Source organism: Parus major, chromosome Z (assembly GCF_001522545.3).
Source record: "Parus major isolate Abel chromosome Z, Parus_major1.1, whole genome shotgun sequence".
Classification (NCBI taxonomy): Eukaryota; Metazoa; Chordata; class Aves; order Passeriformes; family Paridae; genus Parus; species Parus major.
In genome coordinates, this window is record NC_031799.1 from 51,967,118 (window position 1) to 51,983,442 (window position 16,325).

The window sequence follows — 16,325 nt, forward strand, 5'->3', positions numbered from 1 at the left end:
GTACCCATCAGGGCTGGACCAGTTTCACCCAACTTCAGCTGTTAAAATAGCTGTTTCCTCCTTTCATGGACAACAGCAATAAGCATTTCCAGAAGATAATCCAATCTAAAATGTTGCCATTCACTCCAACAACTGCAGAGGCAGATTGCAGGCTTAGTTTGCTGAATTTAGGTGAAATATCTCTCAAGCATTGAAGTATGCCTCCAGCCTCTTTTGAGGCGCCTAAGACCATATGGACCTAAGTCTGGATAAAGCTATCCCCCTGTATCGCCACTCAATGGTGTTTATTCGATAACAGCTCCCAGCTGTTACTCTCACAAGATGTGAAAGACCAAGGCAGAAAGAGGAATTTCAACTTGCCTCTCACAAACTCCAGAATGCTTACACCACTATACTTGAAACAACTCCACCATCACCTGCCAAACATGAGTAAGTCAAGAACCTGTCCAAAAAGCCCGGCAAGTAAACCAGGCAGATGACCAACATATGACTGGCTGGGGTAAGGGTACAAACCTCAGATCTGCTTTCATTTTCTCTGCTCAGTAGTAAAATTCTTTAAGTGGGCTTACTGGACTAAGAAGAGAATTAGAGATCCTGGAGAAACATCTGGGCTCAAGCTGAAAAGGCTTTACTGTGTGTCTCAGTTTTGGATTTGGATACCTCACACACAAACTAGGCATACAGAACTTTTGTGGATCCAGCCTTCAGCACATGCTAAATCAATGACATGTACATATTTTGTGTATATAAAGGAGTACTCTTCTTATTGTTACAGTGTAGAAAGAAGTGGAAATTAAGCTTTAAAACAAGTGTAAAATAATTCCTATAAATAATTGACACACTCCATATGACATACTTTTTTATATATAGTTAATGAGTTCTGATATATACCCCTGCACAAGGACTATAATCAATCTTACTGTTTGTTCACAGTTAATTTACTAACAGCAGCTTTTAATTACAACAAAGTTTAGTTACAAACAAAAAGAATTCTGAATCAGATCAGATGCAATTGCTTAACATCAGCATCACAAATTTACCTGTATACTTGTACTTGATCTGTGGCTGTGTTGCTCTCCATAATATGGACTATAAAACCTAATGGACAACACCGATCCCCACAATCCCTGTTTTGAATACAGTGAAGTAGCAGCACAATACAGAGAATGCTTATCTTGTAAAAAACACGGAATACCTGCTTAAAAAAACAGAATCATTATTAGTCGTGTTCGAACATTGTATAGATGGCAGTTTTCAACAGCTGGCAGGGCAAGACAGAAAAGAATTTATATCAGTCAAGACATACATGGGCATTAAATAACCAAAGCATGAAACTTCAGTGTAGAAGACCACAGCTGAACTTACATGAAGAAAATGAATGCAAGACTTTAAACTGCACTGTGTGTCTCTTTTCAGAAGAGAAGAAAGCCATGAGACTCCTGGGCATTTTTTCAAAACATGTCCACTAATGAAACTCTCATTAGGCCACACAAAGCTTGCAGAATTGCTTGCTTCACTTCGGAGCATATATAAGTAAACAGACACTTGCACAGCCTCAAAACTCATAAAACAAATGCATGGTAGTAATAATAATTTTCTATTTTCTGGTAGTATAGCAGCAATCTGAAAGGAAATGCAATGATGGTCTGCAGCTTGACCATAAGAACAAAAGGTGTACTCTCTGGTTATGTTCCACTTAACAGATGCTCTATGCAGGTTTTTATTCCAGATAGGTTTTCCAGGAAGAAAAAAGCAATTTTTGGTTTGACAGGCAATTGAGCCTACTATTTCTTTTTATAATATCCTTATTTAGGAGCTTTCTGTAAACACAAAATAAAAGATTAGGCAGTCTTTGCCAGCCCTGCAACATACTTAATAAGGAAGTTGTCAGACTCCACAACCACAGAGAACTATCATCATCTGTTAGAAGCTGTTACCATATGGTTAGGAGTGCTCTAGCAGATACTTAAAAAACCCTTTTATGTAAGCCACTAATATCCAAGGGCAGCTTAAGACAAAGGCCAGCAAACAGACAGCGTGAGTAATGGCTGTGAATACATTACAGAGCCTTCTGCAGATCTTGTAGTGTGAGAATGACACTTTTGAGTAAGCTCCCACAGGTATGACAGCTGCCTTCTGTGCACAGTAAACACAAACATTTAAAACTCCTTTTGCTTTCTACAGCAATTTCCACAACTTACTTCACTGATACATCTTCCAGGTAAGATTATTTCTCACACACTTCAACAAGCAAAGCAACATTCACAGTTGTGATTAGGTTTATTAGGTCTGAATTTCTTTGTATGTATCTGACATAACTTCTTTTAAGTTTTGGCACTTTCAATTGACCTTCACACTGTGTGATTAACCTTGCAGCTGAAATACTCCATATGTACTTAGCAGATCATCTTGTTACACTGAGTTCTGTAATCTTGTGGACTCTTCTGTATCATATTCCAATTTCACCACCTCTTCTTTAGTTTTACAGAAAAAAAATTTCTGTTCCGGGTTCTTCTGGTTTGAGAGTTCTCCAATAACATGAAAAGAAGATTTTTAGAATGCCTCTCAAGAGGGATGCAGCAGGAACACAAACCCATGTGTTGAAGTTCTTAAAAGTATCTCTGCAAACACTACAAAGGAACTGCACAACTGGGATCCTGAGTGATTCCTCCTCTTCGTTTCCCCCACACAGTCTTTTCAACAAACTGGCCTGGTTTGCAGCTGCTGGTCATAAATTTACATGTCTTATTTAGCAGAAGGAAACTAGCATCTTCAAGAAGTGTAACAACTGTATTCAGCATATTCCTATCCAATATCCTATCCATCCTATTTGGCTAGGAGACAAACTGAGAATTTATTTATAGAGTACCTGCCCAGTACGTGGTCTACATCCCCAATTTCTGTGCACCCCACCAGGGGTCACTTATACCATCTTACTGACATTCCTTGGCAGGGGGTGGCAACTATTCTTCTATTATAATAATTTAAAATATTTACACACTGCACATCCACTCTTTTACATACACACAAATACTTACTGGTATACTGATGAACCATATCTAAAACATTTTGCAAAGAATGATGCATTGTGGGGTTTCCAAGCATGAAAAAAATATAAATCTGTAGCCTTCTTTAACAGACAACTGGAGGGCGTGTGAAGAGAGAGAAAAAAAAAAGAAAAAAAAGAAAACAAACAAACAAAAAAAAAACCAAAAACCCCTCCAAAAATAATAAAAAAAAGGTGTTCCCTCTAAGTTTAAGTTCTCTCCAGTCTCTTCAGAGACCATTCACTAGCTTCAAAATATATACGTTTGACATTAACTGAAGGTCTCTTGGGAAAACCCACAAGCTAATTCAGTTAAAAAAAATGTGTTAAATCAAGTAGTACTTAGAGAAGAGAGAGCACTGAGTATTTAATGTATAATACATAGTTACTCATATACACACTTAGATATTTAGTATGTAAAAAATAAAGTGCTTTTTATCAGGTCCCAGTGCAGGGACATTATAAAACTTTTCAACAACTGTAAAACAAATAGATACGGAGAATACTGAATCAAATATACATGAAAACAATTAACATCCAATCTGGAGTATGCCCCAAGATAAAACATCCCTTCATATACATGGTATACACATACATATTCATCTTTACTTAATATATTATGACAATATATATTTCAAAATTTTGTTACAGTCTAAACAAAAATCCTACAAACACACAACAACAATCAAGCACAGAAGTCCAAGACTGACGAAGAATTTGCTATCCCTGCCCACACTACCACTTCCACTCCTGGGAAAGATGTGCCAGTGCTCTTTGCTGGGGTGCAGTGCCTCCACATCCTGCAAGGCACTGTGAGCAGCAGTTGTGAAGTTGGCATCACCAGTGGTGAGTAAATCAAATATACACGAGTAAAAATAGATGTCCTTCACAAGCATCTTCTCATGGCATTTTGTGGTGGCTGCTTCCAGTGTGTACCCTGACCGGGGATGAGCTGCAGCACCCCAAGGAAGCAGCTTTCCCATCACAGGCAATGGCAGGTGGCCACTCTGATCAATAAGCTCACTGGAAGGGCAGCCATTCACACACAGCTGCAGATCCTGGCTCTCCTCGTAGGCCATGACCAGCTCCTGGGGCATGCGAATGGCCAGGGTCAGGTAGTGCCCAAGCTGGCGGATATACACCGTGGTCCCGATGTACCTAGCATGAATCTCAATATATTTGCCACTAACTTTCTCCACAATGTGCAAGCTCCTGGTGTTCCCATCTCCTCCACTTGTTGTACCATCAACAAAAGCTGCAGGCAAGTCATCAGTCATTGCTTGATATACTTTCTGGTCTGTACAGTCTTGGTATGATTTGAAGATAATAGTTATCTGTGGGGGAGAGGAAAGGCAGCAAAGTTAGTGGAAAGAAATTATCACCTCAAGCCCTTTTCCATTTTGTAACTGAATACATCTGGAACTACCTTAAAACCTGATAGCTGTCCATAACTCATGCCTATGGAAAACAGACTGTACACACGTTTAAAGCAGTATTTTACTGGACAGCAAACGTTAAATTTTTTCTCATGTTGGTATGGAAGCAAGACTATTAGCATGTGGCAACAGCCTTGAGGTCAGGAAAGGAAAACACTTTTTATTTTATTAGGCATCACAACTACCTCCTGCCTGACAGCTTCTTAACCCTTTGGCATTCATCCTGCAATGACATAGAAGCCTAAGGACAGAGTAATTCCTACAATGCTGGTAACGAAAAACCAGAATGAGACCATGCAAAATCAGTGGAAGACATAATCAGGACCAAGAACAACAACTAGGCAAGTAACAGCATAGGGATCCTGGATACATTAGTCCTAGGAATTGGGAGATTTGACACTTCAAGTTCATGGTACTAGGAATGTGCGCACAAAGAAATAAGGCAAGACTGAAAGATACCCAAAGATGTGCCTTTGAACAATGAGTGACTTTCAACATCAAAATCATTAGCATAAAGCAATTAATATTTTTTTTTAAATTAGAACTAGTCTTTTAAACCTTTCTACTTATTGGAGTAAGTGACAACAAAACAAAAAACCTGGTCCTCCAGTCTTACTTGAAGTGAATAACTAAGGTTGTAAGGCAGACCAAGTTTGGAATGTCTAGCAGCTTTTCCTAAAACAAAAATCAGAATGAGAATTCACATCTAAATATTACAAACAGATATGCTACTTCCTTTAGAAGAAGAGTGACTAGAGGAGAATGACTTCTTGAAAAGGTCAAAAGACATTCTGCAACAAGAATAGATATTTTAATAATTATTTTCATCATTGATTGATTATATCAAATTAGCTACAGTCTATGATTTAAGTAGTCTCTTAAGACACTCAGATTACTTCAAAACATATCAGAAGAGATTTTTAAACCAACGTTAGGCATAAAATCAGCAACCTCAGATTTTAGTTTAAGTTAACCATCACACTTCCGCACAACAACTTTTATTTCTGCCTGTTTTAAAGTAAGAGTGAGAGGTTAAATCAGGAGGCAGTTACAAACAGTTTAAATTAAACCTCTGTCCTCATTAGCCTCACTTCTCTATACCACTTGTATCAGGCATGAGTCTTCCCACCTTTCTCCTCCCACTGCAACAATTTCTTCTTCGGAGTATGCAGACATACCCTAAACAATATTACATTTATTTTCAATACTTGGTTCATCCCAGATGGCTGATGCTCTGTTCTGTGGCAGCGGCCTCAGGGGAGACAAAGAGTTACATTGTCCCACCCCAAACCCCTTGTGAAGGGCGGCCCAGGTGCTCTGATTGGGTTTCAGTCCCTGGGGGGTTCTCCCTTGCTGTGTTTCTAATGGTTCCTGGCCCTAAACTCCACCCTCAAAGGTGGGGACCCTCAAAGAGTTCTGTCCCTCAAAAACCCCTGCTGTGCCTCTGTCGGGGGCTCTCTGTTCTGGACCTGACTTTGTTCCCATGCTGAATAAATGGTTTCATGAACGGGGGCCCGTCTCGGTGTTTGATGCTGGTCCCCAGAATCCTGCTGCTTCCCTGGACAAGATCCTGAAGTTGCTGGCCGCAACACTCTGTCACTGTTTGTCTCACAACACAGACAATACTTACCATTTTGACTTCATATGCTCTCACTATTGCTGATTTTTCAATGTTTTTTCTTTGATTAATCAGTTATACAGCATGAGATGTATCAGCTATACAGCTTGAAACCACCTGTAGTCAAGTAATTCGGTAAAGTGATGTCCGTGAACCAGCGCTGAGCTGGAATGCTTATGCCCAAAATCCAGAAAAAGCTCAAGTGCCCTGGTTGCTGTAAAGATCACTCCACAGCTTTGTGATTACTAAAGTAAACTCTGCAATGTACAGAAGAGAAACTTGAGGTCTCTCAAGCGATTAGTAATTCTGTATATAATCCAGAACACAGCACAGTAAAAGGCCTTTTATTTTGTGTAACACAGTTTGGATGAGACAGACTTCTATCTCAGCCTGCTCAGACAAAGAAGCATAGATACTTCCTTGAGCACATTTGCATTGTTCTTGAGTAAACAATGATTTACACACCTACAGAACTAAAGCTCTAAGTCTCCTTAGCACTTGAACAACCCTGGAACCAAAAAGAAGTCTCTTGTTTTAATGAGACACCAAAATGGCTGCTTGGTAAAACATTTAAGCAAGACACCCAGCAAAATTTATCAGGAAGCAGCTACCAAACTGCTCTCTCCAGAACTTCCTCATTTACAAAAATGAAATGCACACAATTTCGGAACACAGAGAAAGAACAAGAAGCCTTTACCCTAACTTAAGATTAGCAATAACACTGGATGCTGAATGAGAGTTGAAAGACTGTTAGATGAATAAAGGCCTCCATGTATGTTGCAAGGACACTCCAAACAGAGAATTAACACAGACCATTAAGATTTTCCAAGGACATACTTGTATTTAAACACTGCAGCTCAAGACACTGATTTTGAATATTCTGTTGTCTGTTGTGTGACATCCATCTAATCCATAGGCCAGATCAGTAAAACCAGAGTGCTGCAAGGGCTTTGCCTTATCACACAGTCCTATCTCAGTATCATGCCCTGGTACTGACAGATACTCCAGAACCTGTTGCAAAGGGAGATGAAGGAAAATTTCATTGCAGAGCTTTCTCTCTTCAAATTCTCAGTGTGACAGGGAACATTAAAAAGTGAAAATGGTTATTTCTAACAAACTCAACACATGTTATATATGTTTATCTACCTACAGTATTCTTCATACTCTGAGTCCCAAGAACACCTTCACTAGGCTGCTTATGCAGTACTGCTAACAGACTGAGATTAACTGCCCTTTCTAAATTTAGGATGGAAAAACTCAAATGCCAAAATCTTCACATAAAGATTTTTTGAACTATCAGTGTATCAGCCTTTTTCTTTGGGCACATGCAGAGCTCTTCTGCTGTGAGGCACCCTGAAAGATGAAAATATAGGTTTCAAGAGACTTATCTGAGGATACAATAAACAAACATCAGCTATACTAAGATTACTAAAAACCCCACACATACAATTTGCACATGTCACTTTGGACTTTATCCTCCCATTCCTACTGACGCCAGTACTGATGAGTATACTGCTCACAAAGTTTCCTAAAATTCCACTGCACATGCAAAACCTTTCAAAGATGGTGTTACTGAAGCTATAATACTGTCATTTCTAGGGAAAACCCTAATGTATTTGTAGAAGGTGCCTGACTTGTGTGCCTTAAACAAAAACATCACTTTCAACTCTTAAGTTCTTGTAATTGTCTTCCCTAGTATCACAATGCAATTAGAATGATGAAGGTATCACTACATGTTATTTTACTACGCATTTCATTGAATTCTAGGTTTGGGTAGAAAAAGACCTCTAACATCATTAACTTCAACCATTATTGTAACACCGCCAAGCTTGGGGAGGACTGAGTGAAAAAGTGCCCAGTGAAAAAGGACCTGGGGATGCTGGTTATTCAGCCAGCTGAACATGAGCCAGAGTGGACCTAGGGAGCCAAGAAGACATGGACACTGGGGCTTGTGTCAGACAGTGGGGGCAGCAGGACCAGGGCAGTGACTGTATCCTGTACTCAGCACTGCTGAGGTCACATCTCTAATCCTGTGTTCAGTTTTGGGCCTCTCACAAACAGAAAGACATTGGGGTGCTGGAGGAAGCCCAGAGGAAGGAAACAGAGCTGGGAAGGATCTGAAGCACAAGCCTGATCAAGAGAGGCTAATGGAGCTGTGGGTGTTCAGCCTGGAGAGAAGGGAACTCAAGGCAGACCTCACTGCTCTTCTTAAGTCTCTGAAAGGAGGCTGTAGACAGGTGGGAGTCAGTCTCTCCTCTCAAGTAGCAAGTGATAGGATGAGAAGAAATGGCCTTAAGCTGCACTGTGAAGATTTAGATTGAATATTAGAGAAAATTTCTTCACTGAAAGAGTCATCAAGCACTGGAGCACATGCCAGCCTCTTGAGTCATCATCCCAAAAATGTTAAAAAGGCATGTAGACACTCATGGATCATATTTAGTGGTGGAATCGACAGTTTACGACTAGATTCGATCTTAAAGGTCTTTTCCAACCTAAATGATTCTATTGCAACCTCAAACAAAACTGTAGTATAAAGCTACTTCTGCTTAATAAGACAAATTCATCTCTACCTTAAGCAAAATGTCCAAAAAGATGAAAATAATAATGATATGTGACAAGTTACCTCATCTTTCTACTGAAAACATTTGGAACATTTATCTTCCAATTACCTTTTAGTTATTTTTCTATTGCACTGTGCTAATTCTGCAATGATTTCCTGCAAAAATTGAAATCACACTACAATAGAGGTATTTAAAGTGTTTTGACTCTGAGTAAAAGAATATTTATCCCCCAAACTCCTTTACCCTGCTGATAGCACCAATTCCCAGGATGCAAGGTTTATACCCAATCAATCTTTACAGTAGAAAGCTCTGTAGTTTTTTCTCCTTCTCTGTGCCCCTACATTCACTCTCTCACCCTCAAGCTATCTACTATAAGAAACCTGGAAAGGAAAACCTCCATTTCCAATTAATGCAAACAAGAAGACACCTCCAAACAAGAAGGAAAGCTTTCCATTGACAAGCCCAAGCATCTCTGCCTCATTTGCTATTCAAGGACAAATACTCTAGTGATATCCAGAACACCTGTCACAGCAGCAAAAGACTATAAAGACTTTATACCCCTCCAAATAAAGCATACAATAAATAAAATTTTAAAACCCCAGCATTCTATTTAATGCACTATACAATATCCTTCCTACCTGCTCCTTGTAATAGATATTTATTCTCAGGTATTTGCAAAACCACTTCCAAGACAGGGAAGCTCTTTCTTTATCCAGAGTTGCAGAAATCAAACATAAATAATGCCAGTGACCTATTCAAAATCTATGCAAGAAGTCTGTCAGAAATAAAAAGAAAACGGAGCCTAAACTCAGTTTCCCAGTTACTAGCTGATGATCTTCCTTTTCCATCTGAAAAGCCCTAGGATCCTATGCCGAGCGGAATAAGCACATCAGGCAAGCTCAAAAACCTGGAGTTTCAAAGTTTCAGCTAGACCACAGAACGTAAAATAGCTTTTCTCATGGTGAAAAAAAGATGTTACTGTGAGTAACACAAATATGCAAAACACCTACAAACAAATTCCAGAGCATTCTTTTAAGTACACAACTCTCACAAGATGTGCTCTTCCAATTAAGGAATTAAAGAGAAATTTTTCCTGCTTCTCATACTCTCATGCCAGATGCACAGTGAGGGGTAGGGAAGAAACAACATGTGCTTATTCCTCACATTCCTACTTGATGTGTTCTCCGGGCATTCTCCTGTCCTTTATGAACTTATTGGATAGTCCTCAGACTGCTGAGGTTCCCATACTCTGTTAGGTTTTTGAGAGAGAAGAAAACTTCACACATAAGGTTGCCTTCATTACCAACTCCCTCAAAGACTGGTACAGCAGAAAAGCAGGATAAAAACACAAGTAAATCACATTTACTTAAGGATAAAAGTGAAAAGTACTAACTCCCTACAAGGGCAAGTGATGGTCTGCACTTTTCAAAAGGACAATGGGCTGAAGATTAACCATTCTGTTTCTATGGTTTCTTAAAACACTTCCCCAAAAAATGATTCAGGAAAAACTAAATCTACTTTTATTGTCCTTCCTTTCATTAGGCCTGCTTTAGAGAGGACTAATTAGGTTAGATTCTGCTTTGGCTTCTGTACAATTTAAATTCAGCATATATCTTTATTTTTATTTCCCATTAAACATCTATTTCAAATACAAGCAATGAAAAAACAGCCAGACTAACAAAAAGGAACTGCTGAAAACTTTCTTCATGATGAAGGTAGAAGACCTACTGGCATGCTCTCAGCTAGGGATTACACTATATACATAAATGGCACTGAAGTGTAGCTCTTTAAAGTCCTTTAAGCTACAGCTTTGGCCCTGTGGCCAAAATCAGCTAAGTACATCCAGCACCAGACAGTCAACCACAATCAAAGTGGAATACTTGCAGAGGAAAATGTTACAGGAATGAAATTTGCAGTGTCAGTGTAGCTTAACAAGCCTTTTCTATTTCATTTACAATAACCTGTTTGTACTAGAAATAACAGAGTCAAGAGCATGCATAAGAGATATTAAAAATTAGAAGATAAGTCACTTGTACATTCAAACAACCTTCCTTGCCTACAACAAGTGCCAAAAAAAGAGAAAAAATTCAAGGACTGTACAACATATAAGATATGATACAATATATTTCAACATTAGAAATATTTCTAGTATTGTAAACCATAGATTTTGTTTTATTTAATTGTTTCTGCAAACTTAGCTGTACTTGGGCAATGACAGGGACTACTAGAAGAGAAGGAAAAAAACATTTTACCCAAGTCAAAGAAAAAAAAAAACAAACCAACCTCTTCAGAATAAATAAAGGCAGAAGGCACAGCTTTTAAAACCATACTTTCCTTCAGCATGTACATACACTTACTACTGGTGTTCTCCTTATCTCTTTGAAAGGACATATACTATCATAATGTGTTACCACAGTCAGTCATTTTCAGAATGTGGCTAAACTTAAGATCACCTATCTACTACAGCCCTAGCTGTCCACATGATTCGTACACAAGAGCCTTAACTTTTTCCTCTACCACTATCAGGAACAAGGAAATGAAGAAAATTCTGTAAGAGTTTAGCCAAACTGAGGATAAAAGCTTACTGCAGATTATGAAATGCAGCTTTTTCTTCCACTTTTTAAGGAGTCTTTAGAAAAAGCCAGTGGAGGAGACTGTAGGGGACATAAGTCTCTTTTGCAAAGCTTACTCACACTAGCGTCATTCTCTTACTGTATACACCTTCAGAGCTCATTCACAATGAAGACTGTTTTTGAAACTGGAACAAGTTAAGAAAATGTAATTCTGAGATTCAGTCCAATGTCTGTTCACTCATACAAGCACTGCCATTGGTCAATACTTCATAATCCAGCACAAACTTAACAGTAAAATTGATTTTCCTACTATTAATACTACTATTCAGCCAATTCCACAGAAGATGTGTAGGCTCTACCCTATTGTGATAGACAACTCCTAGTAATTAAAATATCTACTTCCAGGCTTAACAACACAGTGAAAATTCTTTGGTGTAAATGTCTTGAAGTTGTGCACATATAGCCTGACATAGATTGACAATACAAGAGCTACACCACCACAATTTTTTACAAAGCCCTTTCATTCCAAGAGGTATGTGGCAGTATCAGCTTCAAAAACAGGCTCAAGTAATTGATGGACATACTTGCTACCTGCAATCAGCAGGAAGAGACTAGGACTTTTCTTAAGTTGAAGAAATAGCATCTAATACTAGTGTATGTATTCCTACTCCATACTCAAGTATCTGAGAGGAGTTCAACCTTAAGCCATGCCTGTCTCAACAAGCATTTAATATTCTTGGCACAATTTTAAGGCCACTGCTTGTTTAGTAAAGCCAAGGTACTAACTCCTTCTCACAAGCATTTAGCTTGCTACCCCCTCTCAGTCCTCTGCAGTTTGTCCTCTTGTTTCTGATCTGACCCATCAGTATTTTAGTAACTAGTTTTTTGTGCCAGTATTATTTGTTTCCTACTGTTATAGCTATGAAGTTCAGAAAATTAATGAAAAGCAGAGACATACATTCTTTTCATCTTTCAGTTTCCTTCCAACCAGAGCATTGTATGATTTAATTTCTAGCTAGTGCACAGGCAGTCACAGATGTTCAATAATCAAAAACTGTTTCAAAGTGTTACATCAGTATCCTTACAGGCTTGTATGGTGAAACACACAGGTTTTCTTGTAATGAGCAGGAGCAGAGGAAAGTAAAGAATCTGTTTTGTTTGATGCCCATTAAAGAAGATGCTAAGAGTTTTACTTTTTTATACTACTGCATAGAAAATTCTCAAGTTTCTACACTTCAGTGTTAAGGGCTAAATAACTTACTTAACTGACTCGGCCTTTTACTTCTCCATGAATGCACAGTGCACAAAAAAATCTGTACCTTGCTTGTAGCAGTAGCACTGGATCCTGCGACCACAGGCACATTGGTCACTTGCACTGATAAGTAGTTATTGTCTACGAGGGGCCAAGCGCCTTCCACTTTGCACGTCTGGAAGTGATCCTTAAAAGTCCTCAGATGAGGATCCCCAAACAAGCCACAAAATAGATAAGTAGGAGGAGGAGTCTTCTCTCCCCCATGATGTTCTCTTGTTTCTGTGTGGCCACTGTAATTGCAAGGATCATGGGTCATTTCAGGGTTGGTGGAGGATGTGGGTCCATCTTTGGTACAGTTTCTCTGGGTCATGAGATCACTGATCCCAAGCACTGCAGAATGGTAGACTAGATTTCCACGGCATACTTTGGAATTGCGATAGGTACACACAGAGTATGTCCGCAGGGCCTTGCAGAACTCCAAATCAAAGTCCTCAAGAGCTGCATTTAGATGTGAAGTGAAGGATACAAAATCAGTGGTGCACTTCTGGATTCCACAAGATGTCTGCAGCTGACAGTTACCTAAGCATGAAATAGACAGCAGAAAGACAAAAAAGCAAACCTCTTAGGTGGCAACCCCTTTCCACTCCCACAAGTACTGCAGAAAATAACTTGAAAGAAACTTGAAAGAAAGTGCTCACCTGTCAGGGAAACATTGCATTTTAGAAAAAATTAAGCCTAATTCAGCAATAAGACAAAGGGGAGAGAAACACTGACCCCACAAAAGCCTGAAGTACTTATCAGATGTATGTAACTGCTACACAGCTCCGTTTACATGAGCAAACTAGTCATGACCTGGTTTCAGTAAAAAAGCACAGTTAACACCCTTGCAAGCAAACTGGAGTTTTTTACAGTTGTCTCCTCCACAGTCTCTCACAGTATGATTTGAAACTCTTCCAGATTCTCACGGCAGTTAACAATGGCTTTCTGAAGGTAACTTTTACCAAAGACCTTACCAGGAGCAAAAATTAAATTAAAAAGACACACTAAAGGAAACAGAGCCACACTTTTCACACAGGTTAAAACCAGGAAGTCCACAATCTAAGACAGGTTGCATTTGCTGCCATCCAAAGAGAAAATGGACCTTCATAAAGAATATGTGCACAACTTCATGAAACAGCTGTCCAAGCCTGCAAAACTATCTACTAAAATTCATCTGTGGGAACATTTATCTGTATTTTTTCACTATCCTAAAGTGAGTTTTGAATGCCACAAAAATGCCTACAATAACACACCTGGGAGCTGGGGAAAAAAGACAGGAAAAACATAATATATCTGTGCAAAATTCATGAGCTGTGAGAAGTGGAAAACAGGCTCAATAACAACATTTTTCATTTTTAAATAGTTGTTTTCTGCAATGCACCCAGTAACGAGAGGATACCAGCAATTTCTTTGCCTGCCCCTTAGCTGACCTTCCTGAGTCAGTGCTCACGTGACTTACTCTGAATGGCCAAACCATGAATTTATAGGGGTAATACGTTTTGCCAGTGATGCATAGCTAACACAAATCTGTCAAAATTCCAAGACAATACAAAGTAGAATCAGGAACTCTCCACCTATAGCAAGCATGACCATGATTCATGTAAGCAAGATGAAAATTTCTTTGTGCAAGCCATACATATTCTCTGCAAAATACAGAAAAAAAACCCTAACAGCAATCAACTTCTGTGTTTTCAGAAACACAAAAAAGACCCATGCCAAGCAAAATGACGGAGGGAATCCCGAGTTTAGAGCCAGACTTTCAAAGCATCAAAAATTTTATTTCCCTTCAGCTGTATTCGTAATATTATTTTAATCTCAAAAAATCAGGCTAGCTGAGCAAGTCTGTCAAGTTATCAAACAATCGAATAAATCACATAATCACAGATTTTTCAGGGCTGGAATGGGGATCACCTAGTCGAACCCTCCTGCCAAGGCAAGATCACTTAGAGCAGGTGACAAAGGAACGTGTCCAGGTGGGGTATGAATGTCCCGAGAGAAAAAAACTCCATGACCTCCCTGGCAGCCTGTTTCAGTGCTCTGTCACCCTTAATACATGGAAGTTCTTCCTCATGCTGAGGTGAAGCCTTCTGTATTTCAGTTTATAAGCCATCGTTCCTCTTCCTGCCGCCGTGCACCAATGAAAGAGTCTGGCACCATCCTCTCGGATGGAGATATTTATACACATTAACGAGATCCCTTATCAGCCTTCTCCTCTAGGACCAGGCCCAGCTCACGAGTCTCTCCTCATGAAAGGCTCTCCCTGAAGGAAAAGGACCCGCCAGCTCCTCGCGTCTTTGGGCACCCGGCTGCGCTCCCGTCCCTTCCAGCCCCACACTCCCGGTACCTGCGCTTAGCAGCAGCAGCAGCAGCAGCCGGAAGGCGGCGAGAGGCGGCTCAGCCCTGGGGCCGCGGGAGGGCGCAGCGCTCCTCATGCCCGGCCATGCAAGTCCCCGGGCCGGCGGCAGGACGGCGCCGCGGCATCAGGCAGCGGCGGCGCGGGCGGGCGGGCGGGCGACGTTCTCCACGGTGCTTCCCCCTCCGCCTCCTCCTGCTCCTCGGTGCTTCCCGCGCCTCCTCCTGCTCCAGCGGCGCGGCCGGGCACCCACGGCAGCAGCCAGAGCAGCGGGACGCGTCGCGATTCGACGCGACGCGCACAAAGACACAGACCCCCGCTGAGGGGGCGGTGGCTGCGCCCGCTCTGCGTCCGCCCCGCCCTTCCAGCTGCTCTGTCTCCTATTGGCTATCTGAGCTGTCCGTCACGGCTGGCCCCAGCGCCCGCAGCCCCCTGGCGGTAACGACCCGCTCCCCGCGGGCGGCGCCGCCGCAGCGTCAGAAAGGGCCGAGGGCGCCGGCAGAGTGAGCTGTGCCCCTGCGAGGAGCGGGTGCGAAAGGCCGCTACAGGGCATTGCCGGGACAGGCAGGGAACAGCGCCAGGAGAGGAAACGAAACAGCCCGGGACAGGATGGGGAACACCGCCGGGAGAGGAGAGAGGGCCCCGCCGGGATAGGTCGGTAGCACGGCTGGGACAAGAAAGGGGATAGTGCAGGGACACCTCAGAGATCGGACGGGAAGACCTCTGTCGCAGGCAGGGGACACGGCCGGATAGGGCAAATGGCAACACCGGTGCACTGTCGGGAACAGAGCAGGGGACATCGGTGGGACAGAGGAGGTGGCAGCGTAGGGACAGGGTGGGTGGCAAAGTACCGGGATAAAACAGGGTGTGAAAAACGAGGTTCACATAATTTTTATAGAATTTAAAAGTTTAATAAAAAAACAATTAGGAGAGAAAAATAAAGTAAAGTATACAGATACGGCCGGGTGTCTCTGCATTCAGCTAAGAGAGCACACCTTACTAACAAAGGATTGTCTCTTAAAAACAGAACTCTACTACATATCCATAAATTCTCATACATATTCATACATTCTTCTTAGGATCTTTAGTGTTCTTCTGTTTAGTTTTCTCTTGCCCCCTTCCCAATAGATCAATCTTCTTGGCGCCATTGAGATTTACATTCCCTGATACCAGGAACGCAATAAATTCCTCCCCCCCCAGAGCTCTGGTCACTGCTGTCTTCATCTGGATAAGATAGTTTACAAATGCAGGAGTTTTTCGGTTTTTTTTTTTTCCTCAGTCTTTGGGTTATACAAACAAAGACAGTTTTTATTTTAATACTATGCCATAACCTAACATATATGTATTATACTACTATTTCTAAATTTCATCAATAACAGAAATAAAGAAAACTATATTAATACAATAAAATTTCTCATTCTTATACACATAACATTCATCTTAATAT

General features: G+C 40.8%; 1 protein-coding gene across 1 annotated transcript; it reads right to left on the reverse strand.

Annotated features, from left to right (window-relative positions):
• Positions 1 to 612: 612 nt before the first annotated feature.
• RGMB (repulsive guidance molecule BMP co-receptor b) lies at positions 613 to 15,222 on the reverse strand. The gene is made up of 3 exons (XM_015652413.2): positions 14,870 to 15,222; positions 12,554 to 13,065; positions 613 to 4,380 (listed from the first exon to the last, which is right to left on the reverse strand). The coding sequence occupies exons 1-3, from the start codon at positions 14,955 to 14,957 to the stop codon at positions 3,712 to 3,714; spliced, it is 1,269 nt and encodes a 422-aa protein (XP_015507899.1). The 5' UTR covers positions 14,958 to 15,222; the 3' UTR covers positions 613 to 3,711.
• Positions 15,223 to 16,325: the final 1,103 nt, after the last annotated feature.